At 36.5% G+C, this 17,284-nt stretch overlaps 1 protein-coding gene and 1 long non-coding RNA gene across 2 annotated transcripts; both read right to left on the minus strand.

Annotated features, from left to right (window-relative positions):
* Window positions 1-8,898: 8,898 nt before the first annotated feature.
* On the minus strand, window positions 8,899-11,734 carry LOC131736812 (uncharacterized). The gene is made up of 3 exons (XR_009328389.1): window positions 11,525-11,734; window positions 10,709-10,876; window positions 8,899-10,256 (listed from the first exon to the last, which is right to left on the minus strand). It is a non-coding gene; the product is annotated as an uncharacterized LOC131736812 (long non-coding RNA).
* Window positions 11,735-11,772: 38 nt separating this feature from the next.
* Window positions 11,773-15,125, minus strand: LOC131736813 (uncharacterized). The gene is made up of 7 exons (XM_059021975.1): window positions 14,834-15,125; window positions 14,575-14,709; window positions 14,267-14,368; window positions 13,799-13,839; window positions 13,274-13,387; window positions 12,020-12,465; window positions 11,773-11,777 (listed from the first exon to the last, which is right to left on the minus strand). Exons 1-7 carry the CDS (start codon window positions 15,038-15,040, stop codon window positions 11,773-11,775), a joined length of 1,050 nt encoding a protein of 349 aa, XP_058877958.1. The 5' UTR covers window positions 15,041-15,125.
* Window positions 15,126-17,284: the final 2,159 nt, after the last annotated feature.

The following is a 17,284-nucleotide window of genomic DNA, read 5'->3' on the forward strand; positions in this document are numbered from 1 at the left end:
CATTTGAGCCCGAAGAAGCGGGCTTTACTGTGTGGTAATGCTTGCCTCGTACAGTTAACATAACAAAAAGGGCGTTACCACACAAGTAAAGCCCGCTCCTGAGGGCTCAAATGCTATTAGAATATGGATCTGTTAAATTCTAATAGTTTTTATCCTGATTTTATGAAGAATTCGTTTTGGTTGCTAAGCTTTTACCTCGGTATTCCAGTGCGGTTTTCTCAGAAAACATCCGTGGTCTCTGTTTAGGCTCTTTGGTTTACTGTAATCCAAGCACTGGACCATGTAGGCTTCTTCCAGTTGCGGCGTAAATAACAGCAGCATATTTAATTTAAATGTTATACTTACATGCAGCTGTTCGTACAGTTTTGTGAGGTTTGTTATCGATCATTTTTTTAATAGGATTTGCATTAATACAAATACAGTTGACAAAAGGTAGAAAATAACTTACATTCATTTATATCCCTTCCTTGCTCTCTGGCACTAGGCATGGTTTTCATTGGTGCTAAAGCAAACATTGTGACAAGTGACATATTTACAAAAATATAACACTGTAACACAAATTGGCCTTTTCTAATACAAAGAGTTAAACACATACTTTTATATGTGCGATAGCTTGTATGTTGTAGTGGAGATGGTGTCCTCAACATTTGTGGAGATTGATATCGAGATGCTTGAAAAAATTATGTATAAACAGTTGACATGAACTTAAGAGTATTTTTCTAGAAAACCATTTATAATTTAGAAATAAATGTTGGATTAAATCTACACAAACCACCAGTAACATATAAGACACAAATTGGGTTTTGTAAGTATCCAATATACCCGTTGAGGATGCAGTACTTTCTGTGGTAGAAATGCGTTTTTGTGATGAAGCCACAGGTGGGGTTGGTAGAGGGGGATATTTATGTAACATCCTCTCTTTGAGATTCCTTTGTTTGGACAATCCTCATCTGAGAAAAGAGTTTGAAGTGCATATATAAACTGCATGTAAACATAGATGAAGCTAAACAATTGGTTCCTAATAGTTTCTTTTCAGGGACCTAGACCTAACAGGATTAAGGCCTTTGCAGACTGGCTCCGATAGCGCATCCGAATTTAACCAGCGTCTAAACAGAAAAAAAACCAATCATGTGCATTCCCTATTGCACCTTGCACACCGAGTCTGTAATTGTCATACGACGGTGATTTTGGAATCGAAACAAGTTCAATTTGACGTGTGTTAAATACATTGCTCAATGAAAAACGACTGGGAAGACACATGGATTCTTGCAGTTCCCTGAACAAAATGCAAAATCTAATTGTATGTGTCGCCAAACAAAAATTACTTTATGATAAATCCAACAAAGATTACAAAGACTTTGGGGGGAAAAAAAAGAAAACATATGGAATGACACTGCCGCAGACTTGGGCATGAATGACATGTATTATAAAACATGAAATTATGAACTGGTAGCATACATAAACATGTGGATTTTGTGCAGTATAGGTTATTATAAGCATATACTTTTTATTTCAATTGTAGTCGAGGAAGTAAAGAAACAATGGCCTAACCTGGAGACATATCAGAGTAATGATAGGGCAAGAGCGGTCAGGGCTTAACAGTCAGATAAGAGGGGCAGTACATGAAAGTGATGGAAACTATTTTCAGTAGCTCATTGCTAGCATCCAAACTTTTATATATATATTTATTACAGGAGCGAGTGTTTGAAAAATTAAATATTGGTCATATGGTTCCTGATGCTATGACAACCGTGTTGTGTAATATCATATGTTTTACTTTTTTTATGTTTTGCATAACATTATTATAGATCTAGTAGAAACATAATAATTAGCAAACGTTTTCCATCAGCTTTTGCTGATCATTAAGCTTATACTATTTTTTGTTATGTACAATTAACAGAATTGTATTTATTTTTTATTAAAATACTGAAATTAGGTATATTTACTAGAAAGCCTCCACTGCACACCAGCGCTCTGAAGTACGATATTAACGTATCTAGTGTGCAATGGATTGACGGACGACTTTTTCGGATGACGGATGCTAAATGACGGAACGGATTCGGTGTGCAATGGCCTTTAAGCTGTCCTTTAAGTCAGCCTTTGCAAGACAACATTTTTTTTAGGACAGCAGGATTTCCTTATTTGTGAGTTTACTTATTTGGGATGGCCTTAATTTGAGTAGATTAACTAAGGTATTTGATTCTCTTTTAGAAATACAAAAGACTGGACATGGAAAAGTAATGCACAGTAATCAGACTTTAGTTGTACAAGTTAAGTGCCTGATTGGGAGATGTGTCTGATAACTTGACCAGCATTTCGAAACTGGCTGATAGCTTGACTGCAGTCCAGTTTTCGTGGCTAGAATGTTTAGTCTGAGGTGATTTTACAATGTGAGCATTATAATAGCTACCGCTTTACCTGCACATAGTAGTAGCCTAGCTATAGATCACTCCGTTATGTCAAAATCTATATAGATTATTAGGAAACTCTATTCCCGTAAAATGTTTTTGTGGGGCTTAATATTCTGCCTCGTCCCAGATGGGAATTGAATTTCGTAATAGTCATTTTTATTTTTTTCTAATCAACATAATAAAGGTAAAATGATAAATGTGATAAAATCACACTGTAGCCTACTGTAAGTACATTTAAAAAAACAAAACAAGATACCAGTGACAAATCCGTTATACTGACACATTTGACAAAAATAAATTGAAAAAGGCTTGTAATTTCTATATATTCATCGATTAAATTAAATATCCTTACCTTGAGAATGAGTCAAATACGCACTATAGGCCTACACTCTTAGAAAGAATGGTTCTTGAGGGTTCTAAGTGTACCCCCAGGGTTCTATGGGGTTCTTCTGGGTTCTGTATTAAACCATATGCTGTGCTGGGGTTCTGTGTTCTTTCTGAATCATTTGACTATAAATGTGTTCTTCAGAGGTTCTTCTGATTAGAATATGGTTCTTCAATGGTTCTTATCAAGTCACCGAGTTGGGGATTTGCTACACCGGCCTCTATATTCAAAGCGTTTTCCACAGTTTCGCTGTTAGCATGATTTTTTGTGAAGGTAAACGTCCACATAAGCCGTATAGTAATGGAAAATGACTGACATACAGAGCATCAATAAAATAAACACTGCGCACTGTGACTTATTACATTTTAAGTTTCAATTGTATTCCTTTTAGAAAAAGTCTTGATCATACCGAATTTGTGGAAAACGCTTTGAGTATAGAGGCCACCATCTCCAATTTCATAACATACCGAGAGAGAGAATTTAAATTGATAATGTAAATAAACGAAATACTTCCAGAATGTTTTGACTCTAATGTCCCATTTTAACCAATGATATCTACACAAAAGTGTTTCAATACACCACTTATGCATTCAAAAAGACCAGTACACCAGTGAGGACTCGGAACCTGAGTTACTAACACTTTGTTTTAAAACATTATGTTAGTGTGTCATTGTACTCATTCACACTATATGAAAAAAAAACCTGTGTTTTGCTTTAAGGTTTAACGGTTCTTAAGCCCCTTTAAACATATTGAATAATATAACATGCATTTTATTGATTGCAGTCGTGTAACGGCTTGGATAACGACATTATCTTTAGCTAATTAAAAAAAATATATATATAACAAATGAATATGTAACATTTACATATAACACACTACATAACATTTGTCATACATCGCTGAGGAGACTCTGTTTGAGACTTTCAAGCTATAGATACGTTACTAAAGCAGAAAAAGTCCACAGAGGTCCACGAACAGTGAGCTTTCCCCTTGGAGTGCCTTCTCAACCAATCGCTGCCAAGGAACCCACACCGCTCGAGGCGGGTGTTTTCTTCACAGCACAGAATGCCTTTCTTCACAGCGACAAGTGTTGAGGTGGGTAAGATCTGTTAATAATCCTAATGATGTTAATTTGTATTATGATTTTTAAAATGGTTAATCAATGAAAACTTTTAAAAAAGATAACTGTAGAACATTCATGAGTAAACAAAAAAGGTTTTGCTTTTGTTAATTATGAGGGCCAATTTTATATTTTTGAGGTAATTTTACCAATGACTGAAAACGATAATCAAATAGTCAAAATTGAACAAAAAAAAGAGATACTTCTGGAAGTTTCTTTTTTTTTCCAAGACGCAGCTCCGAAAGCCGATAAAATATAGTTGTGTCATAATTGTTATTATTACTATTGTTCGTATGTAATATGTTTTATTGATTAATGCCGATTTCTAGATTATGTAACTATTACATCGGAGATACATTTAGTAACTTTAGTGGCTTCACTGTAAGTAGACTACGAATGGCTTCACTGTAAGTAGACTACCTAAACATAAGCCGTAGCACAGTGTATCGAATAATTCATTATCATAATATCCCATATAAACGTTTTACAGATATCTCTGATAATGATTTAAAGAAAGCAATTCAGGACATCAAAGAAAACCATCCACATGCAGGAGAGGTATATCTTCTGGGGCATCTTAGGTCACGTGACATATATGTACCTCGGAGCAGACTCAGAGATATTATTCATGCAGTTAATCAAGCTGGCATTTCCATGAGACAGAGTTCTGTTATCAACAGATGAGTATATTGGTCCCCATGCCCAAATTTTGTTTGGCACTTAGATGGACTACACAAAATGGTGCGTTGGAAGTTTGTGGTGCATGGTGGGATAGATGGTTACAGTAGGCTTATTGTCTTTCTCTCGTGTGCAACTAATAACAGGGCACTCACGGTTCTTGAGCAGTTTAACACAGCCGTTGAGCATTATGGATGGCCGTTGCATGTCCGCACAGATCATGGTGGTGAAAATTCACAAGTTTGGCATGCCATGACACAACATCACAATACAGAGAGGTCTGTAATTGCAGGTAGTTCTGTCCACAATGAACGCATTGAAAGAATGTGGCGTGACATAAATAGAATAGTCTCATCACAGTTTCGTGAAATGTTTTACCACCTTGAATCAGAGGGTATCCTAGATCCAATAAATGAAGCAGACCTGTTTTGTTTACATTGGGTGTACTCTGACCTCATTAACAAAATACTCTCAGAACATACAAGAGCACACAATCACCACGGGGTATCAACTGAGGGAAACTTCAGACCTTTGCAGCTCCATCACGCTAACATACACTTGATGGAACTTCACAGACATCAGAATGGAAGTCATATATCTGACATCCAAGACCATTTAAGCCGTGGCACTACAGATATTGAACATGTTAGATTTCAGCCACCAAGCTCACTTCTGCAGCAGCTTAGACAAGAGGTGCCATGTGATGAAGTCACAATGGCAAATGCTGTTGAAATGTACAGGAAAGCAGTTCATTTTGTAGGTACATACCTCTTGGAAAATCAGGGTTAGGTATGAGTGTGAAGTGCAGTGGAGGGTTTCTGCAGCAATTCTTTGCTCTCTTCCAGGATTATTTTATTGCAATTTCTGGTCTAAGTGGTGGAAGCCAGGAATCTTGCTGGTGAATCTAGAGTAGGAAATGTTTCTGACTGTTGTATTTGCTGCAGTCTAGAGCAAAGTGTTTCTCTGTTTCTACCTCCCCACTATTGCATTGGCCACATAGGTGCCTATCTCTTGATCTCCAGATCTGCCTGTCAACCAGTTTCCTCTTCAAGATTGTAGGCACTCATCCTGTATTTTGTCAGGGTCGGTTTCATTTTAGGGTCTTTTATTTCAGTTAGATATTCAGCAAGGGAATAATTTGTGTTTAACATTTTGTAGCATTCTAGTTTTTTTTGTATTTATTTGGTCAGTCTAATAGTTAATATAATTTTTTGTTTGTTTGTTTTGTGGTGGTAGGAATCAGGGTCACTCTGTTTTAAAAGTACCCAGTAGCAGAGTACTTTTTTTTCTTCTTCTTTTTTTTGATTTTGAGAAAGTGGTCATTGTCCAAGCTCTGCTCGACAGCCATTGTTTGTGGGCATTTCTGTGGAGGTTCAGGAAGTTTTTGCAAAACTAAGTTTTTTTTTGGGAAAATAAAACCTTTTGTTTTTTTCAAAGTTTACCTCCATAGCCCAGGTTTTACAATATTGTTCGAGTATGGCCAGTTTCTGTTGCAAGCCCTGCCCTGTGGGAGCCAGTAAGAGCAGGTCCTCAGCATAGAGCAGGCACTTTAGATGTCATCTAGAGCAAATCCAGGAGTGGAGGACTGTTCTAGTTCTGTAGCCAGCTGGTTGATATAAATGTGTGATTAACTGCTTATTCATGGCTGTGGAGACTACAAGCCTGTTAAGGGTTAACTATTAAGCGTCTCGAGACAAGCGGTTATAGGTGTCTTCCTGAGGTGTAAGCATCTATATGTTAATTGCCCACACGCAAAACCTGTTTCAAGATGTATGGGTTACTGTGGGAGTCACAAGCTGAAGAACGGCTATTAGGGACTGGAGAAGAGAAGTTATTTCTATTTGCTTGCCTGGCTGTACGCGGCTACTTGGATCTGTACTGGTAAGCTGTGAACTATATTATTTACTCCAATAAACTTAATTAACTGGAATTGTCATTCCTGTGTACATTGATTTGATAACATCATACACCTTGCCTCCTATACCAGTCTGGAGGATTTTAAGATAGAGCACTGGGTGCCAGATTGAAGTCTTTTTGAAGTCAACAAAGCAGGCAGAGATTTTTCCTTTCTTTTTGAGAGATGTGTTGATTAATCAGGGTGTGGCTGTGATCTGCAGTGCAGTGTTTAGGGTGGCTTTTACACAGGACACTGTGCTCCTCTAGGCTCAGGAAGGGCAGTATTTGGCTATTCATGATGCTACAGAACAGCTTCCCCAGGTTATTATTATTATTATTATTATTATTTATTTCTTAGCAGACACCCTTATCCAGGGCGACTTACAGTTGTGTTACTGCTTACACAGATTCCTCTGTAATTATTGTGGTCAAATGTATCACCTTTTTATATACTGAGGTTATAGTCCTCTAGTCCATGTTTCTGAAAGATATTCAGTATTTAATACCAAGTTGAAGAGTTTTACAGGGCGCTCTATTGCTGGGTTACTGTGTTTTAGCATTTCGATGCTGTCTTGGCCACAGCTTTTTTAGATTCTAGGGTTTTAATTTTCTCTTTGACCTCTCGCAGTGTGATTGCGGGTCTAGAGAAGGCTGGTTGTCTTTTAATGACTTTTTCTAGTGTTTTTAGTTTGTTTTTCCATTGTAGGATTACTGGGCAATACATGAGGGTGATGTGGATTAAACTGGATACGTATGGGTGTGTTAAAAGCTGCATTACGGACATGTTATCTGACTGTCAATGTTGTTAAGCATCAACATAAAGTTGGTGAAATGCCAACATGAGTATGGAACGCAGGGTGCTACAGCAGATAGCCATTGGCTAAAGAAAGGGTTGTATACATAAGAAAATGTTCCAATAATATTAATGTCACACACCAATAGACAACTTGCCAAAAGGTGTAGGCTGATAATTGACCATTTATAGTAAAATAAAAAGGAGATATACAAGTAAAATGATTCCTGTATTCCAGTGTACCATTTGAGTCACCATTGAGACACTGAGAAAGTGCAAACTTATTTGTTCTTCACTCTACCACAGGTAGTGTAGTTTTTCTTACACCATTATGGATTCCTAATTTCGTGTCCATTTGTTGGGGGGGGGGGGGGGGGGGGTAATTTTTGCCAGGTTGTCCTGTTGTGTATTTGGGTGTTACAGATTTAGTTTTAGATTAGATTTTTCAGCAAGTGTTGAGAAAAAAAAAGTGATTAAAACTTCCAGGGCCAGGTTAACACCATTTACATTATGGCTATAATTTATTGATTAATACATTTTTTTATGACTATCAAGTTTTTTCATATTGCTATGTTTTTAGTCCATTTGTAGTTGGGCTACAACTTGTGCAGGTTTGATGGGGTGTTCTGGCTAATGTTGTGGATATAAGAGTACTGTCTGGCAGTGATCTACAGTTTGAGGTTTTATTATAAAAACATTTCTGTTGTGTGGGTTTAAATCTGTGATGGTATGGGCAACTACACTGCACCCTAATGTGGAGCTGTACATTTACCAAGTGAGGTCTCCCAGTTAACAATATGAACAATTAAAATGCAGGATTTAAATACAGATATGATAAGAAACAATAGTAGAGAGCAGTAAGGTTGGGTATTGTCCAGAAGGGAAGATATGGTGAGAGATAGAGAGAGTGTGGTAGATTCCAGAGGAATGGAGAGGGAGATATCAGAGAAGGAGGGGAAAGGTCAGATTTTGACAGGTTGTTTGGAGATTATGCAAGTGCATCCAGGAGGAGATACAGGAGGATGGACTTGGTCCTACTTTTCAACTCAATCCTGTAAAAGTCACCTGCGAGACAGCAGTAAATTAACAGCGCAATCTACAGACAATCCTAGTCAGTTACAACACAAATTAGCTTTTAAACTGGCTTATTTAAACAGCAGGCCAACACTACAATTAAGATTCAATTTAGCCACTTACTTGCTCCCAGTTGAAGTTGACCTTTCCTAGTCTAACCCAACATTAAAAATGTTTCTTGGGTGTTACAGAGAAAGGGTAAATATTAAAGTTAATTGAAAATAGTTTGTTAGCCTATTGCAAAAAAAAAAAAAAAAGGTTTTTTTTGTGTACAGCAGAAATAGCTAATGCAGTAGAGTATATACTTTAAACACTCAGTTACAGAATAATACTAAATTAAACTAGGATATGAATCTTTGTTTTTAACTATGCACATGTAATTTTTATCCGGTAAAATATTATAGAATTTATGACTGCCAAACATTGATAATTGTAAGAAATGTGCCATGTTCATTAGATGAATTGCATGTGTTTTGAAATTAGGTTTATTTTTTATAATAAATTTCAGTACAGAAAACATGTTTGAAAGTGTTTATTTCAATTAAATGACCTTAAGCAGTCATTTGTTAAGATGAACATTTACAGCAAATGTCAGAATCTACTAACACAGCAGTGTGGAGTAGTGGTTAGGGCTCTGGACTCTTGACCGGAGGGTTGTGGGTTCAATCCCCGGTGGAGGACACTGCTGCTGTACCCTTGAGCAAGGTACTTTACCCAGATTGCTCCAGTAAAAACCCAGCTGTATAAATGGGTAATTGTATGTAAAAAATAATGTAATTGAATGTAGAAAATAATGTGATATCTTGTAACAATTGTAAGTCGCCCTGGATAAGGGCGTCTGTTAAGAAATAAATAATAATAATAAAATAATAATATATATTATATCCTGTTGATACAGGAGACAGATTGCCATTGTTGGTCTACCCTACCTACAGTAATATTACAAAACCAAGTAGTAACAGTAATCAGCACAGGTCAAATCTTAAGTTCTTACCCAACAGCATCATTTTAGAGCAAAGGTACAATTGCCCCACCCCCATTAACACTGACAACTTTTTACATTGGTAAGGTTAACATCCACAACACTACAGTTGAACAAATGACATAACAATTGTGAACAAGGTTAAAGAAAAAAACCTTGTACCCATACCCGCCCTGAAAACACATGCAGCCACACTTTACACATCTTTTGATTAGAGACCTCAATTTTATTATCGCTGAAACAGCACTGGCCAATTCTGATTGTTTTAAACTTCTTCAGATGCGCCTTTCTGGATGAATTTATTATAAACTATTTTGACAAAAGAAAAAAACAACCAGATTGGATTAATGATCTGATGTCAGGCTACTAAACATACCTTTCCAATCCACTCATTTGAAACAAACAGTACTTTAATTGTTATATTTATCCTGCTAATTATCAAAGTGCCATTTATGAGCTGCCTGGTTTTCACAACATTCAGAATTGAAGTGGATTTATCCTGGATCTAAAGTATGCACATTGTTTCTTTATCAAATACATTGCTTCAATGAGTGGCCTAAAAGTCATGGGGAATGACAATGTACATGGTTCTATACTTAAACATTTAAGTGTAGTCTTTTTAAAACAGATTGTGGATATGGCCCTCTCTGTCCTGGACATCAATGTCAACAGTCACACTGGTAACACTAAACAAAGGAAAAGTCATGGCAGCTTCGGACAGCAAATTCAAAATTAGTTTTGAATTGTTCTTCTGTCAAGCCGATTGGCAGCCTCAAAACAAGACCACAGGTGCTTACAGTTGGGAATTGTGAACCTCTAATGAATTCTATAGTTGGCTGAATCTCATATTCACCAATGGGAAACTGTTTTGCTCCAGTTAGGAACCTCAGTAGATCCTCCAAGGAACATGCTGCATCTACAATATATACATATATAAAAAAGGCTATAAAAAAGAATATACATCTGTATTAATTTAGATAACACGTACTGCACTATGCAATATCCAATTTTTCACAATACCTAAAAAAGGACCAATTGTGTATTTTTAAATGGGTAAAAGTCAAAGATTATGTTTTTTTTTTTTTTTTACTTTAATACTCAAGAAAAGCAAAAGTAGTTACTATTGTAATGGCAATACTTTAGATTAACCAAACATAGTAAATACAAATAGCACTGATACTTCATTGAAGACAGTGTTATTCATACTGGTTTCTATTATCACTTTCAGTAATGTAACATTCACTATATGGACATTATTGTTGCTTCCCAGTAAAAACCAAGTCCTATTTAGCTTAAGGAGAGATCAATACAAATTAAAACAAGTAAATATGAAAAATGGAAATGCACTATAATAAAAATTGCGCTTACTTAGGTTTGTCAAGCTGCTTAAAAACAGCCTGAAATGCATCATTGCCTCTTCCTCCAAATCCCTTTGATTTGACCCCACTTCTGACAGCTCTGCCTCAAACATGTCATATACTTCATCATGCTGTATTGTTGCTCTTTTCTGGCCACACAAAAGCAACTTCATCACATCTGTAATAGTTAACACATTTATGGTGGAGATTTAATGTAACATTCAAGTTCTAATAATTTATACTCTACATATTACTCAAAACTGTTGAAACTAGAGCACCTTGTCCAATAGAGGCAAATCTTTGCAGTAACTACTATGTTTGGACCCATTCAAGTTGGAGGGGAGAAAACAAGTGTATTTGGTCACACTTTAAAATGAGAAAGTTTAAGGTTATAATTTTGACTATACCTAGAAATACCCACTATTTTATTGCACACCACAACAGGCTTTTAAGGATGATACTTCACAACTTAAATACTGTGCATATTTCCAAAATCCCAAAGATGTGATTATGTATCAAATTTTACAGCAAATATTACAACAACTAAATATGTCAAGGGAGAAACCCTGTGGTCTAGCAAATCTAGTTTGACAGGGGCAACCTTGTTTCACCAAGGCTTATGGAGAATCCTCAAGTTAGCACTATTTTTCTAAGGTTAGGGTTAGTTAGGGTGAGGCTTAGTCTGAATTGCCCAATTGGACGAGGGTTAGTTAGGGTGAGGCTTAGTCTGAATTGCCCAATTGGACGAGGCAAAACTAGACTCACTATACCACTGGGACTTGCCCTTAACATATACATCATATCTACACATTGTAGATAGACTGACCTGGATGTTTTCTTATCAATGTTGCAATTCCAAATGTTTCGAGCCCTTCTTTGAATTCTTCAATTTGAGCACGATTCACTACGGAAGTGTAATATCTTACAGCCGCTTGGGTAAAGTCTTTTTTTTGGGCATCATTGACCACCCCTAGAAAGCTGATGTTTTCTGCTATTTTCTCCACAACTGGATCGCCAGTCCAGTGCCTCCTTCCCCGATAGTCTAATATGTAAAGAAAGACAAACATCAGTTTACTACACTAAACAGATCAGCGCTTGATATCAAAATGTAAAAGTCACATTATTATTATTATACCAGACACCCTTGTTAAGGGGGAGATAGATTTAGCAAAACTCCACCACTTGTGTATTTGTAAATTTGTTTTAGTAGACCTTTATTTTGCATAGCACGGTATATATGTATTATATTGTCCAACATGCAAAAATATGTAATTGACAATTGTTTTATGCATGTCTTCTGCTAATACCTCTTTCAGCTTACTTTGGACAGTTTCATCAGCAACATCCTCTACAAACCACTGGTTGATTCCTGCAATGGTGTTGATCAGAGATTCTGCAAAAATATTGAGCTGTAGAGAACTCTGAACGAGAACAGTGCCAACAATCCTCCCTGCCATACAATGGGATCTGTTCTGCAATGTTAAAAAGTCAGGAGCTGGAATGAGGTGTCCTTCTTTCCCACACCAAAGTCCTCCCCAGTTGATCAGTCCACGAACAGTCAGTTCCATTAGATTGCGCCTAGGTCCTCCAGAATCAAGCCCTTGTTCTCCAACAAAAGAAACATTAAGATGTTTGTCCCAACCATAATCAGCTCGGTTCATCCAACGTAGCAAATCTTGGAAAGCATGGTTCCGTCTGACCTTGACATTCTGAACTCCATCAGCAAGAACTGAGGAGCAAAGTTCTGCTATTACACTTTCTGGGCTCCTGTTGACAAGAGGAAGATTAACCATAATACATGTATTTGGGAGAAAAAAAAAGTCTAAAACTTTATATACTGTACTGTGGAATGTTATTCAGCTGATTACTTTAATAGCCCTGATTTGGGAAACGATTGATCAAACTGATCATACGGAAAAACACTGCCTCACTGTATGCCAGAACATACCTTGAGGGAAGTTACTTAATATTCTACAGATCTTAACACTAACCTAAGTCTAGAAAAGCTATATAGATTAGTCATAAAATAGAAGAAAATAACAATTGTCAAATCATGGGATCCACCATGGTCAATCTGTCAGGCACATAGCAACTTAATCAGTAATGGTTATATTAATAAGCGTTTCAATTTGCAGTCCAACCCTATATTTGTATTACATGTTTATTTAGTATCGCCATTTCTCAAAATACAAATACTAGCGGTGCTACTGAGGGTTAATATTTTAATGTTTGATCATATGTTACAAGTATATAATATTTTGTAAGCTAGATTAACTGGCTAAAATCTAAAGAACATAATGCAAGGTTAATGGCTTCATTTTCAACAAGTGAATTTACCTCAAAAACTAATCTGATATACAGTATGAGGTCAAAAGTACAAACTAAAGAGTGCTGGGACTTGCTTTTCCTGTAGACAACTAAAGAAATCTGACCATGAGTTACAAAATGCAGACTAGTATATTAAGTCATTGGAGCCTAAGGGTCAAGCTAAGGACCACTGAACAATTTACCACATTTTAAACTCACATGGCAATATTTTTTATTTATTTATTTATTTACAAAAATGCATACTTGCCTGTCTACACTGTGAGCTAATGTTCTAGTAGTCACCTCTGAGCCAGTTGACAGTGGGGGAACATCTTCAAAAATGTTTACATCATCATGCTCCGTGACTATGCTATTAAATAAACTGAGATAACAAGTTTAACTTTTTTCAATAGCAAATATTACACACAGAAATAAGTGTTCTTGCAATTTAAAAAAAGGGGTGGGGGGGTGGGGTGTATATATACATATCATATAAAAAAAAATATAATATATATATATATATATATATATATATATATATATATAATATTTCAAAGTTTGCATTGCACTCCACAACACATTACTTACACATTCTTTACCCAACCATTCGGTGCTAATTAAATGTGGGATTCCTGGTAGCCCACCCCACTTACTGCCTTTCCCCTACATTCTTCATTGCTCAATTGCAGCTAAAATGTATGCTTGTAGTAACACTAGACATTGCCATATCATATGAGCTATACCAACTAACTTCTCCATTAGAAATAATGTACACAAACATTTTTCACATTACCTTTCAGCACTGACTACTGGAGTTCTATGATGTAGTACATTCTATAAGACCAAAAATGTACACACATTAATACATACAACATTGTTTGTATAACCTACTGTAACTGTTAAGTCAAACTGAGAACAGCACCAAAAGAAAGGTAACACTTGTAGTGTTTAAAGTGTGTAGTGCGGTTATTTTGCACGTATTGTGCCTGTTCAGTCCTACAAAGGACCTCACCTGATCAGTTTATTAAACCACTATTCCCCTTTTACAGGAACTTAATTGCCTGGAATTAGTGATCCTGTACATATTATATTTTTAGTTTTCCATAAGCGAATATTTTAACATTTAAGACCAGGTTACTTAACCCAATATGATGAAACAAGACTGGAGAGAGCAAGAAAAATAAATAAATAAATAAATAAATAAATAAATAAATAAATAGAGGGGTACTAATATATATGTGTAACATCTCCTGTCCCTTACCTGTTCTAGCTGCTGAACATCATTTTCAAGATTTATTTGATGGGTCAATGAATTGGTAGAACTGAGGAAAGACAGAGTCTCCTTACTTGGTGATTCATGTTCCTGTTCCAGAAACAAACATTTTAAGCAAGATGTCAGGTATTTGTATTAAGCAACATTTCTTTCAAATGAAGGGATTACTGAAAAGGCGTAGACAGCAAGCCTCAATATGACGTTGCCCTTTATTCACGTAGGTGTTGCACTTGATGAGTACTTCAGTGTACATATTTGTAGGTACAGTTATTGTTCCCAAAACAAGTCAAATTTACCTCACTTTCTGGCAGGTTGTGATGACTAAGAATGTACAGAGCTCCTTGTCCTGCAAGATTAATGACTTCGGCACCATTCCAAGAAAAACTGACAGAGGTGTTGGGTTTGATCAGTTTCCTTCCACCTGGCAAACACTAAAAACAGTTCAGAAACTTATAAATGCGTTGAGTTGAAATTAAATTGTTCTGAAGAAAATAAGAGTAGGCTTATGTCAGGAAACTACTTAAAATAGAGAAAGATGTGTAGATAAACACTTACCTGTAAAAATGAAAAAACAAACTCTTCTCCATCTGCGCAGAACGTTGTTTGGAAGAGTGATCGAATTTCATGTTGCACCTCCTGAGAATTCCATGTAGAGTCCAGATTAAGTTTGCCTGTCAGCCCGACAGAAGCCAATTTCTCCTTGTCCTGACCTCTTGGTGCTTTCCAAGAATTATCCTCTTGCTGAGGTGTACTAAATGGCATACATAGGATGTCTCTAATCACCACCCTGGCCCTTCCAGCTACAGTTCTTCTTCGCTTGGTGGAAGTATTTTGAGGCCTTGTTTTGCCACGAAACACTGAGGGTAGGGATAGAATTCTCTGCAGGGAATGAAATGGTTAAACCAGGGCTACCCAGGGCTGCACAACAGAGAAGCTGACAGTGGCTTATCAATGGAAATCAGTTTAGACATAAAGTAACACTTATAAATGACTTACATCAGGTTCAGGTGAGAAATTGGGCTCAGGTCGTTCTCCAATCTGCATCTAAATCAAATAAAACACAACAAATGTATCATTTAAGTGGTTAAAAAAAGGATATATATATATATATATGCACAAGACATGTTTATGCACAAGACCTTTGTTTTTTTGTAAAATTGCCATTTAAAATTCCCACTTGAAACAACGTGATAGCAGCATTTGTCAACATCTGCACATATGCTGAAACAAACGCGCTTTACAGCAAAGTTTTACTAGCAGCCCTAAGTTCCAGAGTTTATGATTTCCCCGTAGTTACCTAGTCGTCTTTTAAAATGACCTGACAGCACCAAAAATGTGTTTTTGTTTCATGATTAAAATTGAGAAATGTGTGAACTGTGGCAAGAGTTAAATTAGGTGGAATCTTATTATATATTTCCATTTTAAACGTGATTCAAATGCGTGTATCTCGACTGATGTATGAACTGTGGGAACGCTAATCAAAGTTTGTCGTGTTTATATGTATTTATTTAATGTAAACTATATAACTCAACTATTCAGAAGAAGATTTTTTTAAATGGGATATAAACAACAAAATTGTGTCATGCAAGATACAGCAAGGTTACATTTTGAAAAAAAAAACACAACAGCACAGAAATGATACATTTCTGCATTGTCGTTGAGACACTAATGACCCAATAATCATCAATTGGATTTCTAAGAGGAGGAGAAAAGTCGGACGAAACGGGGGGGGGAAGAGACTTAAAAAAAATAAAATAAACTAACGTTCATCAGACTTACCCGTGGCAGAGGTGATTCACTGCTGGGCCGCTGCCTATCATCAGACAGTTGAACTTGTACCAGTGGACTCGCAATGGCATGCTGAACAGCAGGTTGTTGTACACCGCTAGTTCGAGGCTCAGCTAACGATTGAACGAGTCTTGTTAGGCTGCTGACCCCATCAAAAATACTCTGTATTGAAGACCCGGCGATGAACACACGACCAGCAGCGTCAGCCATAGTTACTGTCTTGTCTGGAATAAAATTACGTATATTTCCATAGAAAAGCATGCGCGCCACAAAGCAGTGTGCACATTGGGCAACACTTATCAAGTGACAGTGCGCCATGGTGACGTCACAAATAGAAAGTCATGTGACCCACAAAAGACCATTTTGTCCCACAGAATGAGTATTCTGTGCCACAAAATTGTATTCTGTGCACATAATTAGCATTTTGTCCGACATAATGAGTATTTTGTGGACATAATTATCATTTCGTCCGACAAAATTTTATTTTGTGGCACAGAATGAGCATTTTGTCCCACAAAGTGGAATTTTGTCCCACAGAATGAGTATTCTGTGCCACAAAATTGTATTTTGTGCACAGAATTCGCATTTTGTCCGACATAATGAGTATTTTGTGCACATAAATATCATTTCGTCTCACAAAATGTGTATTTCATCCCACAAAATTGTATTTTGTGGACAGAATTAGCACTGTGTGCTACAAAATGTGTATTTCGTTCGACAGAATGTGTATTTTGTGCACATGTGTATTTTTGTCCCACAAAATTAGTTTTAGCCCCACAAAATATGCATTTTGTCCCACAAAATGATAATTGTATGTTAAATGATTTTATGGACGGAACTGAAAACTTACTTTGCTTTTCGTGGACAGAATGTATACTTGACTGTTCATTATGTCCACAAAATGATCTAAGAAAAAGTGTATTTTGTGCACAAAATGAAAACATTCAATTTCATTTTGTCGACAAAATGAAAACTCTCTTTTACCTTTTTGTCCACAAAATGAAAACTGTCTTTTGCCTTTTGTGGACAATATTATATGCATTTGTTTTTCGTTTTGTGGGACGAAATACATGTTGTAATGTATTTTGTGCACAAAAGCCCTTTCGTGGACAAAATTGTGCATGACACAAACGGCGCCCCATACTCTGTGGTATCGTTCGAAAACTCAGGCGATGAATTTCGGCGCGCTTGAGCACACTCTGGCCCTCCAGTTTCAGA

This window comes from Acipenser ruthenus, unplaced genomic scaffold (genome assembly GCF_902713425.1).
Source record: "Acipenser ruthenus unplaced genomic scaffold, fAciRut3.2 maternal haplotype, whole genome shotgun sequence".
NCBI lineage: Eukaryota > Metazoa > Chordata > Actinopteri > Acipenseriformes > Acipenseridae > Acipenser > Acipenser ruthenus.

Bases quoted from the DNA above. Each gene is read 5' to 3' on its own strand.
- LOC131736813 (XM_059021975.1), bottom strand. From the start codon at position 15,040: ATGCCATTTAGTACACCTCAGCAAGAGGATAATTCTTGGAAAGCACCA. The intron at 14,710-14,833 runs GTAAGTGTTTAT...AACTGTTTTTAG, and splicing joins TTGTTTTTTCATTTTTACAG to TGTTTGCCAGGTGGAAGGAA. The intron at 14,369-14,574 runs GTAAATTTGACT...TTTCTGGAACAG, and splicing joins ACAACCTGCCAGAAAGTGAG to GAACATGAATCACCAAGTAA.